Consider the following 15,991-nt stretch of genomic DNA (forward strand, 5'->3'; position numbering starts at 1 on the left):
GACTACAGGCGCCCGCCTCGTCGCCCGGCTAGTTTTTTGTATTTTTAAGTAGAGACAGGGTTTCACCGTATTAGCCAGGATGGTCTCGATCTCCTGACCTCGTGATCCGCCCGTCTCGGCCTCCCAAAGTGCTGGGATTACAGGCTTGAGCCACCGCGCCCGGCTGTAGTCCCAGCTACTCGGGAGGCTGAGGCAGGAGAATGGCGTAAACCCGGGAGGCGGAGCTTGCAGTGAGCTGAGATCCGGCCACTGCACTCCAGCCTGGGTGGCAGAGCAAGACTCCGTCTCAAAAAATAAAAAATAAAAAAAAATAAAAATAAAAATGCACCTTTTCAAGGCAATGATACTACCCCGGAGGCAGCCATTAGCAGAGCAGCTGAGAATAGGGATGGTGGTAGAAGCCTTCCTGAGCTTAATTAGGTTTGAAAAGGAAGAAGAGGTCTTGGCTACACCAAAGAGGGGCTTTATTTGAATTAAATAGTCTCATACCGCAGGACGAAAATAGTGAGTTCGAAAATTTCCTAGTTTAGAGTCTTATCTGATCCAAGTTGTCTTCCCCGACTCCATCCCATCCTGCCACATCCTGCAGAAACCCTCTGCAGATGACTGGCCCAAGGACAGCCAATTCTTTCTATTAATAATATTAGTAACCAAAAGAAAGTAGTCACATTTTTCATACAAAAATACTAGGAGAAAAACAACTGAAAAGGTGAATAAAACTTTCCAACAAATGAAGAACACTCAGAAAAAATGGTGGCATGGAACAAATAAAAACTATGATCAGGCCAGGTGCAGTGGCTCATGCCGGTAATCCCAGCACTTTGGGAGGCTGAGGTGGGTGGATCACGATGTCAGGAGTTCAAGACCAGCCTGGCCAAGATAGTGAAACCCCATCTCTACTAAAAATACAAAAAAATTAGCCAGGCATGGTGGCACGTGCCTGTAATCCCAGCTACTAGAGAGGCTGAGGCAGAGAATCACTTGAACCCAGCAGACAGAGATTGCAGTGAGCCGAGATCGCGCCACTGCACTCCAGCCTGGGCGACAGAGTGAGACTCCGCCTCAAAAACAAGCAAACAAAAAACTATGATCAAACATTCATCTATGAATTTTAAAAAATAATTTAATAGCAGTACAAAGGAAAATTATTAGTATGGAAATGTAGGAACTTAGGGAAGAGATGTCAGAAGGTGATGGCCAGAAAATAGGAAGAGGTGAAACAGAAACCCTGCAACTCGGAGAATAAACAAAGGAAAGAAAGCATGACACAAATGACTGCAATGTTAGAAGAAAAGGGGTAAGAGGGGAGAGGAGGCGGAGTGGAAAGCATTAGTCTAGGTGCCAGGCATTCTTCTAAATGCTGCAAAACAGGCAAAAACTCTGCCTTTATGGAGCTTACTATCTAACACGGGAAAATGAAAATAAATGAGAGAAACAAGTAGAACAAGTAGTGTATTGGATGGTTATAAATGCCATAGAGAAAAATCAAGCAGGAAAATGGGACAGGGAGAGTGTACGTGATATGGTGTGTGTGCTGTTGTAAATAGGGGTAGTTAGAGAAGGGTCCAGCCCTGAATATGAGGAAGGGTGCCCTGAAGATGTCTGCAGGAGATGGCTCCAGGCAGAGGGCATGCTAGGCAGGAAAAGCCTGAGGCAGGGCCCTCCTATCTAAGGAATCACAAGGGGGTGGGGTTACTGAATAACAGCTGGGAGTGCCAGGGGTGGTGGGAGTCATCTTCAGGAAGCAGATGCTGAGATGGAATTAGGACTGATAAAGTATATTAGGGAGAAGTATCTGTGACAAGATTGGGCAGGGAAAGCTGTCAGGCCTGAGCTGCATGCAGGCAATGGGAATGAATTAATGCATGTACATACAAACTTGTATTTACAGGCTATTCTTTTTTAAAAAACATAATATGGATAATACAGGATTGAATTTCGTTTTTTTTTTTTGAGACTGGGTCTCACTCTGTTGCCCAGGCTGGAGTGCAGTGGTGCGATCTCGGCTCACTGCAACCTCCACCGCCTTCTCCTGCCTCAGCCTCCTGAGTAGCTGGGACTACAGGTGCATGCCACCACGCCCGGCTAAATTTTTTTGGATTTTTGATAGAGACAGGGTTTCACCATGTTAGCCAGGATAGTCTCCATCTCCTGACCTCATGATCTCCCCGCCTCAGCCTCCCAAAGTGCTGGGATTACGGGCGTGAGCCACCGCGCCTGGCTGGATTGAGTTTCTTAACTCAACCTGCTTAAATGTTGAAGTCTGGAGAAATGTACTCCTGCTTCTGCATTATGATATTTTTGAATTATGGTATTTTTCTATGCATTTTAGCTTCTTTGTATTTATTCATAAGGATGCTAATGGCAATTTGGGAGGAGACACATCAGCCAGCATATCCGTGTATTAGTTAAGGTGCAAGGAAACTACTCTATCAAAGATATACTAAAAGACAGTGAGCATAAGCAAGATGTGAAAAGGGTTAACAACCCTCTTTCCTTTTTTTATTGGAAAACTGGCCCTGGGTTAACTTCCTGGCTCCTTCCCCTAACAGCCTAATGAAGGTAGAATATCAGCTGTATTATGAAGCAACATTGCTTGTATAACAATGACTCCTGATTTGTATGCTGAATCTTGACTGGAAAAATAACCCACGGGAAACTGTGGCATTGGCTTTCCCTGGGTTTGGTGGCTCTCTTAAGTGGGTATAACCTTTGAAACCTGGAAGGTATGTCCAAGAGATACTAGTTCCTGTATGAACATGGGGTTTCTACGCCAGAGAGGCTATAACCCCACCTGTGTGAGTCTCTCTCTCTCTCTTGCATCTAAATTATCACTTTAGATGAAGCCACTGGTCTGCTGTCTTTGTGCAGACACCTCCCAGTAGGGAAGCATGCCTGGCACTGCCCTGCTAAAATTTAGCATTTCTTTCCAATTATGTGTGCATATAACTTAGACAAAAATGAAAATTAAAACAAAGTTTTTAAGAGTAAACTGGGTCAAGTGTAGCCTAATCAAATTTTGTGAGTCTGAACATCTAGTCGAGAAGATGCTCTAAGGGGTCATTATAGCAAGAGAGATGTTTGTTTCTCTTTCCCAATCCAGGCCATAAGGAAGGGGTCCAGGGCTGGCAGGGTGGCTCTGCCATTCTCAGCATGAGCCTAACATCTGTGTGTCAAGGAGTAGCTTCCATTCTCATTCTCCTCTGTCCAGGGGAGGGAGGAAAGGACCAGGGGAGCACACAGCTGTTCCTGTTGCAGGAGCAGAGCCCAGAAGTGGCACAAATGACTTCCATTCACAAACTCCTTGGTCACACCACCCGCAAGGGAAGCCCGGAAACCACACTCTAGCCAGAAGCCATGTGCTCAGCTGAAACTCAGGAGCCCTAATATTGAAGGAGAAGAGAACAAATATTAAACATCAGCTGGCGGTCTCTGCCTTACTCACCATTTAAAATCCATCCTGATTTGCTAAGAAAGGTCCAACTATTATTCCATTTGAAAGTAAACAAAACTTGAGTTTCAATAAGTAGGCAGGCATCTTCATGTTTTGCTTTGGGCACTTTTTACCCATTTATTTTAATATTATATCCAATTACTTCTATCCTCTTCCCATTTCTCACATCCAACATTTCTTGGAAGTGCATTCTGTTTATCTGCCTCTTTTTGGTAAAATATTACCGAAGGAAATTTTCTCAGATATGTTTTTGGGCTGTATACATGGTAGTGTTCATAGAGAGATAGCAGAAGAGGTTTAAAGCAGAAGGGATCTTTAGAGAACCAATTGAATCTAATCTCCTTACTTTGTGGATTGTCAGAGTGTCAGTGAGTCAGGGAGCAAATATTTATTAAAAGATTAGTATATGCCATATATCTTTCTATGTGCCTCAGGATAGGAGACCAAGACAGACGAAACTCTTTCCCTCCAAAAACTTATATTCTACTTTAAATTGTTGTGTGAATTATCCAAAATTATATTTCTCAATTGGTTTTATTTTCTTTAAAGGAAATATTTGTTAAGGAAACACAAATTAACAAAGAAAAGCAAGAAGAACTAGTTGAGTGTCTTCCGCAACTTCAGGTGGCAGAACAAGAGTATAAAGCGAAAAAAAGAAAGTTACAAGAGCTCAGTAATACTATTACAGGTACATATGAAGCATTTAGTAATTAAACTCAATCCCAGGTAAGAATTTCACTGTCATCTTCTCACACAAGGCAGGTCATCAGTTGCAAGCCAATGGTGAAGCTCACCGAACTTTCCCCATCACCTTTAGCTCTCTTCTTTCTAGTTTTTGCTTCACCTACTAATTTCTCCTCCACACTACAATCTTACTGTTGCTATTGTCAAAATTTTCCTTTTCTCTTTTGAAAACTATTTAAGACTTAGTCCTTTACTATATTATTTTCTTTCTCTCTATAGTTGGGAAAGGTAGAACTAACTCATTTGTTTGCTACCATGTGGAAATTTTTTTCTATTTCTTACCATGAATTTGCAAATTATATCTCTTTTCCTGCTATGATTTAACCATTTATTGAGTAAGCACTCCTCAAATTTTTTTCCACTAACTTCCTCCTAAGGCACAGATAGGTAAGAGCTTGTCTCAGATCTGGGTTAGTAGAGGATGTGAAATATGTCCGAAAGTATGCATATTTTTAATTATATTACATAGTATAATCATGTATGTTTAATATAAAAATAATTATTTTTTCCACAAAAGATTGGATGTGATCATTCAACCCTGTGCCCAAGTTCCGAAGTTTATATATCCAGAATCTTTAAAAAAAAAAAAAAACCAAAAACACACAGGGTCTCACTATGTTGCCCAGGCTAATCTCAAACTCCTGGGCTTAGGGAGAGGCTTCTGCTTTGGCCTCCCAAAGTGCTGTGCCTGGCCCAGAATCATCTTTTTGGGTTTTGAGTCTCGTATTGCATTTGGAGAATAGAGGGTCATTATCTAAGGAATCTGCCCAGGTCTTTAAGTGGGAACAACTTCCAGAATTTGTATCTTCTAGATGATGAAAGAAGAGACATGGGAATCAGAAGGCCAGGACCAAAAGTTACAGAAAGGACTAGAATGGGAACAAAAATTGTCTGCTGGTTAGCAAAGACAAATATGGGGATAGGAATTAAAATCGCCTGTGTCAAAATGGGACATTCATATGGAACTCCAATATGTTCAAATGTAGAATAAAAAAAATTCAAAAGTGAATAGTGATTATTGCCAAGGAGGGTGGATTTTTAAAATGTCAGAATGTTATAATAATAATACATGGGTAGCTGACCTGGTTCCCACTCCTCAGATGATTTTCCACTTTCTTGTCAGGTTTTCATTTAGTCAACTTAAGTAGGTTTTCTTGGCCTCTTACCACTTTTACCCAGACTTACAATACATAGGTCTCTTACTTTCTTTTTTTTTTTTTTTTGAGATGGAGTCTTGCTGTGTTGCCCAGGCTGGAGTACAATGGCGCAATCTCGGCTCACTGCAACCTCCACCTCCTGTGTTCAAGCAATTCTCCTGCCTCAGCCTCCTGAGTAGCTGGGATTACAGGTGTGCGCCACCATGCCCGGCCAATTTTTGTATTTTCAGTAGAGATGGGGTTTCACCGTGTTGGTCAAGATGGTCTTGAACTCCTGGCCTCATGATCTGTCCACCTTGGCCTCCCAAAGTGCTGGGATTATAGATGTGAGCCACCGCACCCGGCCTATTCCCAGTTTTCTACTTTCCCAGCCATTCTTCCTATCCCTTCGTGTACTAGGTAGAGGATATAAGAAACACTAGGAGCATAAAAGTAAGTAATACATTGCATGTACTAAATCTCTTAATGTAAACAAAGGGGAGAAAATGCTGAAGAAAGTAGATAAAAGAGGGGAAGACAGGAGAAAAGAAGTAAAGGGAACATAAGAGCAGGAAAGTTGGCTTGCCAGCAGTTACACTTACAGAGAATGGCATGCATGGGCTCCATACACAGAAAGCTTTTAGTTAAATCTGATGGATAAAGCATATACATATATCTTTGTTCCCTCATAAAACTCCCAAATATGTATATAAAAGTTTTTGTTTTTTTTTTTTTAAAAAGGATGCAAATCCATAAGTACCAAAACACTGGCAGAGATAAGACATTTGCTATCTGCTGATTTATTATTTATTTATTACCTGATAATAAATATCAACAAATTTTGGGAAGACGTAATTGGATAGAGGTAGAAAGAGAAATATAAATACCAAGAGCCTGCCAAAAACAGCACCATGTAGGCAAAAAGTTCTTTCCCCTGAAGCTGTAAAGTCACAGGAAGTGGCGTCCCCTGAAACTATGACAGCTGAGATGAGTCACAGGGATAAAGGTTGGTTGAAAAGTCTTTATAAAGAGCAATTAGAGCTCCAGGTCAAACCCCCTCCTTGTGCAGTTAGCTGAGTGACTCCTCCTCCTCAATGCTGGCAAAGAAACAGGACCAGAAGTCTTCAGACTGCAAGGCATCAGATATGGTTGAGAGCAGAAGACAGGTACTGTACCAAGATCCCCACTGAGATCCCCTCTGAGCTCAGCTTGATGAATGCTGCCAGCCAATGGTGTTGTGAACTCTTCCATAATCCCTTACCCCAACCTGAGCAAGGAGACTAATGTATTCTTCCTCTAAGGAAACTGAGAAGTTCAGAGAAAAGCCCCACAACAGCACCAACATTCAATGGTCCCCTCAAATGGCTGGTTCCTTCCTGATCACTGTACATTGAAGCTCACCCAGGACTATTAAATGGGATCAGACAAAGATCTGAAGCACCTAGTGTGAAAGAGAAACTGAAATGGACAGAAAAAGAGAACTTGGTGGAAACAGAGAAAATGCAAAGCGCATGAGCATACTTTTAAAGAGTATATTCTTAGATAAATAAATATATTGCATTTATGAAAAAAGAAAATGATGCTTGAAAGATTAGAGAACAGAAAGAGCTCTCAGAAATTAAAAGTATAAATAACAAATGTCAAAATTCAATAGGAAAATTATAAGAAAAGTTAAGAAAATCTCTAAAAATAGAGCAACAACAACAAAAGGAGAGGAGGAAAAGGAGAGAAAGGTAAGCAAATTTAAAAACTATTCTGAGATGCCAAGTATCTACCTAACAAGAAGACCAGAAAAAAATCAGTAAATAATCCTTACCTTATTATAATGATCTAAACAGTTACAATTTATTTAAATGAAAACCATAATTTTATAGGAAGGTTAGGGATGAAATGTAGACGTGTGGGTGTGGTTGTGGGATGTGGGAATGGGAGTAAGCATGCTAAATTATCCTCTACTATATATGACAAAGTAAATAGAAACTGCCTGACAATGATAAATCAAGATATAGCCATATATTCATGTTTTTAAAGAACTAATAAAATTATCAAAGAAATAATACAAAAATATTTCTTATAACCAGAGAATATAGATTTCCATTTTTAAATGTCCAAGCAAATCCTCAAACAATATTTAAAAGAAAAGACTAAGCCATATCACTGTGGAATTTCAGAAGGAAAAATAGAGAGGATCCTAAAAGCTCCTAAAGAGAAAAATGAGATCTCACACAAACTGTTAGAAATCAGAATCATTTCAAACTTCTTAAGAGCAACATTATAGAAGTTATAAGACAATGCCTTCAAAATTTGAGAGAAAATAATTTCCAACGTTAGATACCCAGCTAAACTATCAATCAAGAATATAGAATAGAAACGTATTGAGATATACAAGATCTCAAAACATTTATCCCATTTACTCTTTTTCCTGAAGCTGTATAGAATTTGCTTCAACAAACAAAAGGAATGAATCAAGAAAAAGAGTATAAGAAATTTAGGAAACAGGAGGTTCAACATAAGAATAATGCAGAGGGTTCTGGTTGAATAAAACCTTTAAAAAAAGAAAAAGAAAAATGCAAAAGGAAGTCCCAAGAAGTCAGCTGCAAATCTAGCACAAAGAAAGAAAAGATTCCAGAAGGCATATCTCAGAGGGAGGTTCTGAGGGAGAGGGGAGAAATGAAACTGATAGATACGTTAATGTGTTTGACTATATGGGAAATAAAATTTGAAAGGTTGTACAGTTCTGTTGTAGATTTTGGTATGAATTAATTATATGTACATGAAATACTGAGCAATTTTTTAATAAAGCAATCTTTAACTCCAAGAAAAAACAAAAAATTATACTAAAAGGAAAATATAATTATACCATTTGGCTCATTGGGGATAATCCTTATTGCCATAATGATCTAAATAGTTATAATTTATTTAAACAAAAACTGTAACTGCATAGGAAGGTTAGGGAGGAAATATAGAGGTTGTAGGTGTAGGAGAGGGATGTGGGAATGGGACTAAGTAAATAGAAAATGCCTGAAAATGATAAATAAAAATAGGCATATATGCCTATTTTTAATGAAAATTGAACTAAATGGAAGAAGAAACAACTAAAAAGAGTGAAAAATGTTTGATTCTGAGGAGTCATACAGGACTAAACATTGCAATGTGGAGCGCCTGACAGCTGGGTTTTGTTATAAACCTTGTGAGAGAATTTGACTTTTAAAACTAGGTACTTCTTTGATTAATATTTTTAAACTAAATTTTTGAGTTTTTTTTCTTTGTTTTAATAGCACAAAGACAGGAGGAGGATTTACTGAACAATCACATTTTTCTGTTTACAAGGGATTTTTCAAGATACATTAGCAACACGGTAAAGGATCAATACATTCATTTATTTTTTAAAATTAAAATAGTGGTATATACAGATGGTAATATTTAACTGGCATTGAAGTTTTCATGAAATCACATTTGTTAAACGTACCCGTTCAATCTCAATGTTTAAAAATCTTTGTTACAACACATGCATACATATATATATGCATATATATACACATACACCTATACACATATACTTATGTACATATGTGTATATATATACTTATGGGTATATGTATACAGAGAAAGAGAGAGAGAGACTAGAACCGACTAACATGTAATTGTGGAACAGTCACTGAGGGGACCTTGGTTTTCTTATTTATAAGTTAGAAACTTGATTCTGCTTTTTAAGGGTGAGTGAAACAAAGGTTGTGGTGGGGGAGTGGATGAACTAGTAGCAGGTAAAGAGATGTTTAGTGCCTTTTAAAAATTTATAATCAATAGTTGGTGATAAGCATGTGCATGTGGAGTTGGTTAATTAAAATGGAAACAGTCTTTGAGATGCATTGATATCAAAATGTAACTTTTTTTTTTTTAAGACAGAGTCTCACTCTGTTGTCTAGGATGGAGTGCAGTGGCAGGATCTTGACTCACTGCAACCTCTGCCTCCTGGGTTCAAGCGACTTCCGGCTCATTTTTGTCTTTTTCAGTAGAGACGGGGTTTCACCATGTTGGCCAGGCTGGTCTCGAACTCCTGACCTCAAGTGATCCACCTGCCTTGGCCTCCCAAAATGCCGGGATTACAGTCGTGAGCTACTGCGCCTGGCCTCAAAATGTAACTTTTAATATGTTATAAAATATGAAGGAATATATAGGAAAATATGAAGGAGAAAATTACAAGGGTAGTATATATACAGTTCTATTTTCTTAATAAGATGCTGCTGGTGATGATTATACAATGAATAAATATCATGCAATTTATAATAGTATAATAACAGAGAACTGAATAGAGAATTCAATAGAGAAAACATTAGAGAATTCTGAAAAATTCATAAAGTAATCTTCTTCTTTCTTTGAGAAACATTAAGTCCTCCTTTAAAAGCCTCAATAAATTTCCCCTTCTCTATTTTTGCCGAACGATTGTTTATATATCAAAGTACAGTCATCCCTGGATATCTTCGTGGGATTGGTTCCAAGACCAACATGACTATCAAAATCCACAGATGCTCAAGTCCCTTGTATAACGTGGTATAATATTTGCATATAACCTACCCACATTCTCCAATATACTTTAAATTATTTCTAGATTACTGATAATACCTAATAAAATGTAAATGCTATGTAAGTAGTCATACTGTATTGTTTTTTATTTGTATTATTTGTTGATGTTTTTCTTTTTATTTTTGTGAATATATTCCATTCATGTTTAGTTAAATCCATAAATGCAGAACCCACAGATACAGAGGGCTGACTGTATATTTTATTTTGTGAAGTTGTCTCAATGTCTGGGGTTCTTATCTTGAAGTCCACAGACCCCCTTCCTAGAGTCCATGAATAAATGTGGGGTTGATAGGTTTTTCTAAGGAAAAATATCTATTCTCTGCTGGATGCTTCAGGAATTAATTTAGAATCTGGCTCCAAATGTGACCTAGGCAGTATAATACCCTCATGCCCTACTCTTTGAACTCAGAGATAATTTGGGGTTTTCTGTTTGAGCAGGAGGATATAAAACAAGAATTAAAACAATTACGAGATCAAGAAAGCAAAAAAACCAAAGATCATTTTGAAACTCTAAAGAACGTAGAAAATGAATTCTATATAAATGACCAAAAAGCAGATCTTCTGCTCCTGGAAAATAAAAAATTAAAAGAAGTAAGTTTAAGAGCACCACGCTTTGCATGATGGCTTTGATTAATTGACTAGACTTGTAATAGTTATGAGAGAAAAGAAGAGAATAGCTCTTGATAAATTTTTAATGGCGCATAAAGTACACACAGAAGAGTACCCAGATTGCAAGTGTGCAGCTCCATGAACACACTTGTGTAACCAGCGGCCAGATCAAGTAACAAAGCATTATCAGTATCCAGATATCCTCTATGCCCCTTCTAGTCACTAACCAGCCCCACTAAGGGTACCACCATGCTAACACCATAGACTAGTTTTCCCTGGTTTGGAACATCATAGGTATAAAACAGTGCAGTGTAGGTTCTTATGCTCAACATTATGTTTGTGAGGTTCAGCCTTATTGTTGAGTGTAGTTTGTTATTCTTAGTTCTGTATAGTATTCCATTATATGACTACTACTACAGTGCATTTGTACACTCAACTATTGATGAGCGTTCAGAGAGTTTCTAATGTTTGGCTATTACAAATAGTATTGCTGTGAACATTCTAGTTTATGTTTTTTGGTGAACATGCATACATATTTCTGTTGAGTGTACATCTTAAGTGGAATTGTGGAGCCATAAGGATGCATATCTCCCACTTTAGTACATACCACCAGTCTCCCAAAGGAGTTACACCAATTGCCACTCCCACCAGCAATGCATGAGAGCACCAGTTGCTCCATACTCTCACAAAACTGTCTTTTTCAATTTAACCATTCTGATGGGTGTACAGTGGTGCCCCACTAATTTGTGTTTTCCTGATCACTGTTGAAGTACCTATTCTATGTAACTGGCCACTTGGATATCCTTTTTTTGTGAAGTGACTGTTCAAGACTTTTGTCCATTTTTTAAAAAGTAGGTTGTCTATTTCACACTGATTATAGCTCTTTTTATAGCAGAGGAATTTGTTCATCCAATCCCTACAATTGAAGTCTTATTTATACTTAAAATTTATTTGTTTTAACATTTTAAAATGTTATATTTAATAATTAGATATTTATAAGACACTGATTTTTAATGCCTGGAACTGTTGCATTCAAAGCATATTTTTAAAGTGCATAGAGTCCAACATTTTATATACTGTGACAAAACAATAACAACAAAACTTTACGTAATATTCTCTAGTTTGAAAGACATGGTCTGTCATTCACCAGTGACACTGTGTGACTTTGGGCAGATCATTGAACTTGTAAGCTTCGTTTTGGCCTCTTAAAATGGGAATAGCTGCTACTCACAGGTTCAGTGTGACTTCTTTATAAACTGAAAATGCAAAAGAAATACAATTTCTAAAATCATTTTTTCCAGCCACCCATAATGACCTCATGGTCAAGATCTGTTATCAATGTACCCCAAGTGTTTTGCACAATACCTGTAATGTTAGAGGGATTCAGTCTCATTTGATGTTTAAGACTGTAACCTTAAAAAGTGGATAATACATTATGTCCCTTTTATAGATGTGTAAATTGAAGCTGTATTTTTTTTTTAGAAGTTTTAATAGCTAGAAAAAAATCAGTGACTAGTCCAATGGCATGAAGAAAATCCCTACACCTCACTGGGTACTTTTTTTCATCTGTTAAATGGCAATAGTTATCCCACCACTCTCATGGTTTTTTTTATAAACTAAAATGGCATAATAGGTACTAATGTACTTTGAAAAGGTAATTTTGCAGCCGGGCACGGTGACTCACGCCTGTAATCCCAGCACTTTGGGAGGCCAAGGCGGGCGGATCACGAGGTCAGGAGATCGAGACCATCCTGGCTAACACGGTGAAACCCCGTCTCTACTAAAAATACAAAAAAGTCCCAGCTACTCAGGAGGCTGAGGCAGGAGAATGGCGTGAACCCGGGAGGCGGAGCTTGCAGTGAGCCGAGATCGTGCCACTGCACTCCAGCCTGGAGGACAAAGAGAGACTCCATTTAAAAAAAAAAAAAAAGTAATTTTGCTAAAGAGTCTAGATACGTACCATCAAACTGATTTGTTCCACTAGACTGTCTTCCTATCAAGATATAGATTATTTCTTAAAAGAATTGGAATTGTATTGCTATTTTGGCAATGGGTGAGCAGATAGATGTGTTGATGAAAGACTGATTACGAAGGTCCTGTTTTTTCAAATTCAGTTTCCATCTGCTAGTCGCCAAATGACCCTGTGCTGTTTTCTTATTCACTCACCACTCAGTTTTGCTGGTTGCATCTCTTTACTCTGAACATGCACTGAGTCCCAAGCACTGGGCAAGACACAGTGAATACAGAGATAAGTAAGATACTGCCCCAGCCCTTTGGAAGCTCATGGTCTAGCTGAAGAGATGCACACACAGACAGATCATTACAATTCAGTATATTAAGTGCAACAATCTGAACAAGACACATACAGTGACCCAGAGCAAGGACACCTTGACACCAGGTGAGGAGCTCAAAGGAGAACTCTCACTGGGTATCATTAACGTAGAGGCAGGATTTACACCTGGGAGTTGGATGATTCTCTTCAGGGACAGTGTGTTGAGTGAGAAGATCAGGGGCTGTGAACAGAACCCTGGAGAAAAACAACTTTGAAGGAGGGAGCTGTGGAGAGGAGATGAAAAGACAGACTGAAAGAAAACAGAGTTTGAGAGAAGCACGAGTCCAGCTGAACTAGGCAAGTCTGCAGACCCGTGTTCAGAGAGGGGCAAGAATGAGGCCTTGCAGTTGGCCTAAGGTGGCTTTTACTTTTGTTTACTATAATACCAGAAAACAAGCTATGAAAAGACTGACACAACATCAAAGATACATGAGTAGACCCTATAATACATGCTTAGAAACAGTCTATGTAACAGTCGCTTGTCTACCTCATCTATAGCACTGAACACAATTTCTAAGATTTTTATAGATGGTTTATAGTATTTGTTTCTTTCTTGAAACTGGACAGTTTTATGTCCCAAAGCCCCATTTTCAGAGTTCCTGGGACTTTAGAGTTTCTGGGCATTGGGTGATCAGGACAGAAATCCATGACTTTAATACTCAAAGTCACCTGTCACTACTGCCACCACTGGCACCCAACCCAGTGAACGTCTGACTTGAGTAAGTAATTCCATGCAGTCTCCTAACTCAATTAATCATCTCTCTGAGGTCTTACACTGAACTCCAGTCTGGCAGCATTACTACTTTGTGACATCTACCGCACACACATTTTGCATAAGGAACATTTTTGTTGTGGACATAATGCATTCAGACAGAACACCCTCTAATTTCTTTTTGTGGAAAATTATACTCAGAATGCCATGTTTATTTAAGTGCTGAAGCAAAATGCTTCATAGGAAGCAGAATTCTTTATCCCCTTTCCCAGGATGGAATCCTGACCAAGGTATGTTTTATTCTCCACTGTTACCCCTGTACCTAGAATGGTGGGGGGCACAGAGGAGGAATTTATACATGTTTGCTGAATGACTACATGATAATTTATCTATGGTAACTAAACTGCTAAAAGCAATCACATGCTTTTCATTTTCAGTACATGTTATACTTGAAGAATAACATAGAGAAATACAGAAAAGGACAAGAAGCCCTCATGCACACCTCAAATGACTTGTCTCGGCAACTAATAGCTCAGGAGGGTAAGTAATGTGTGGGTGCTTGTATTAGTCAGGGTTCTTTAGTGGGACAGAACTAATAGGATATATGTATATATGAAAGGGAGCTTATTAAGGAGAATTGACTCACGTGATCACAAGGTAAAGTCCCATGATAGGTCATCTGCAAGTTGAGGAGCAAGGAATCCAGTGGATCAGTCCAAGTCCCAAAGTAGGGAAAGTAGGGAAGCTGACAGTGCAGCCTTCAGGCTGTGGCCAATGGTCCAAGAGCTCCTGACAAATCACTGGTGTAAGTCCAAGAGTCCAAAAGCTGAAGAACTTGGAGTCCAATGTTCGAGGGCAGGAAGCATCTAGCACAGGAGAAAGAGGAAGCCTGGAAGACTCAGCCAGTCTAGCCGTGCTGGCAGCTGATTAGATGGTTCCCACCCAGATTGAGAGTGGGTTTGCCTCTCCAAGTCCACTGACTCAAATGTGAATCTCTTTTGGTAACACCCTCATAGACATACCCAGGAACAGTACTTTGCATTCTTCAATCCAATCAAGTTGACAATATTAACCATTACAGTGCTCTTTACACATAAAGTTTTTACTTCATTTAAATCCATTTTATTGATTTGCATACAAAAAATGCAGCGATTTTTAGATTAGTGAATTTTGACAAATGTACATGTCATTGTAACCACTACCACCACAAGCAAGCTATAGAGCATTTTCATGACTGCAACATTTTCTCTGTATCCCTTTGCTGTTGATCACCTACCCCATCTCTAGTTCCTGGAAACCATTGATCTGCTTTCTGTCATTAATTATGAGATACAAATGAAATGACAGAGTATGCACACTTTTATACCTGGCTTCTTTCACTCAGCAAATTGTTTTAAGGTTCATCCAAGTTGTTGCATGTCTCATTAGTTTATCCTTTTTATAGCTGTACGGTAGAATCCCATTGTATAGATATACCATATTTTGTTTATTCATTCACCAGTTGAAACACATTTAGATTATTTCCAATTTGGGATAATTATGAATGAAGCTATTGTGAGCATTTGTTTACAAGTGTTTTTATGGCCATGGTTTCATTTCTCTTGGGTAAATATCTATAATGGAATTGCTGAGTTATATAGCAATTAGTGTATGATTAACTTGATAAGAAATATATATGGTTAGTGTATGATTAACTTTATAAGAAACTGCCAGATAAATTTGCCAGAGTGGTTGTTAAGTGTCTCATCCCACTAACAATAGAGAAGAGTTCCCATTGCTCTACATTCTCATCAACACTTAAAATGGTCAAAACGCTTTAAATTGTTAATATTTTGGTCATTTTAATAGGTATGTAATGGCATTTCGTTGTGATTGTAACTTGTACTTCTCTAATGACTAAAGTTGAGTATACTTTTTCATGTGTTTCTTGGCCATTTGAATATTATCTTTTGTGACAAATATTGCAAACATAGTAGCTGAAGACAAATTATTTACTTTGCTCACAAGTTGGCAATTTGATCAGAGCTTGTTAAAGACAACTAAATGTCTGCCCTGCATGGCATCAGCCAGGGCAACTCGAAGGTTGAGGGTAATTCAGCAGCTGGGAACTGAAATCATCTGAAGACTTACTCATTCCTGTGTCTGAAGTTGATGTTGGCTCTCAGCTGGATCTCGAGGGAGACCATTGGCCAGAACACCTCCTCATGGCCACTCCACGTAGCTGTTTGGCCTGCTGGGTTCCAAAAGCATCCCAAGAGAACAAAGTGGAAGTTCATGGCGTCTTATGACCTAGCCTCAGTCAGTGTTACTTTCATAATAAGCTAATGGTTGAGGCAGTCACTCAGGTGCAAGGGGAGGGGTCATAACCACCACCTCTCAATGGAAGAAGTGTCAGCATCATGTCAGGGAAAAAAACTTGT

The 15,991-nt window shown here is 38.7% G+C and overlaps 1 protein-coding gene across 1 annotated transcript in view; it reads left to right on the forward strand.

Annotated features, from left to right (window-relative positions):
* Positions 1-15,991, forward strand: part of CCDC175 (coiled-coil domain containing 175) — a 60,384-nt gene that overhangs the window by 35,360 nt on the left and 9,033 nt on the right. The window contains exons 14-17 of the mRNA XM_010363108.2: positions 4,004-4,142; positions 8,613-8,692; positions 10,357-10,509; positions 14,009-14,111. Of these exons, the coding sequence (XP_010361410.1) occupies positions 4,004-4,142; positions 8,613-8,692; positions 10,357-10,509; positions 14,009-14,111 (475 nt within the window). The remainder of the gene's footprint in view (positions 1-4,003; positions 4,143-8,612; positions 8,693-10,356; positions 10,510-14,008; positions 14,112-15,991) is intronic.

The sequence above is a fragment of the Rhinopithecus roxellana genome, chromosome 5 (assembly GCF_007565055.1).
Source record: "Rhinopithecus roxellana isolate Shanxi Qingling chromosome 5, ASM756505v1, whole genome shotgun sequence".
Lineage (NCBI taxonomy): Eukaryota > Metazoa > Chordata > Mammalia > Primates > Cercopithecidae > Rhinopithecus > Rhinopithecus roxellana.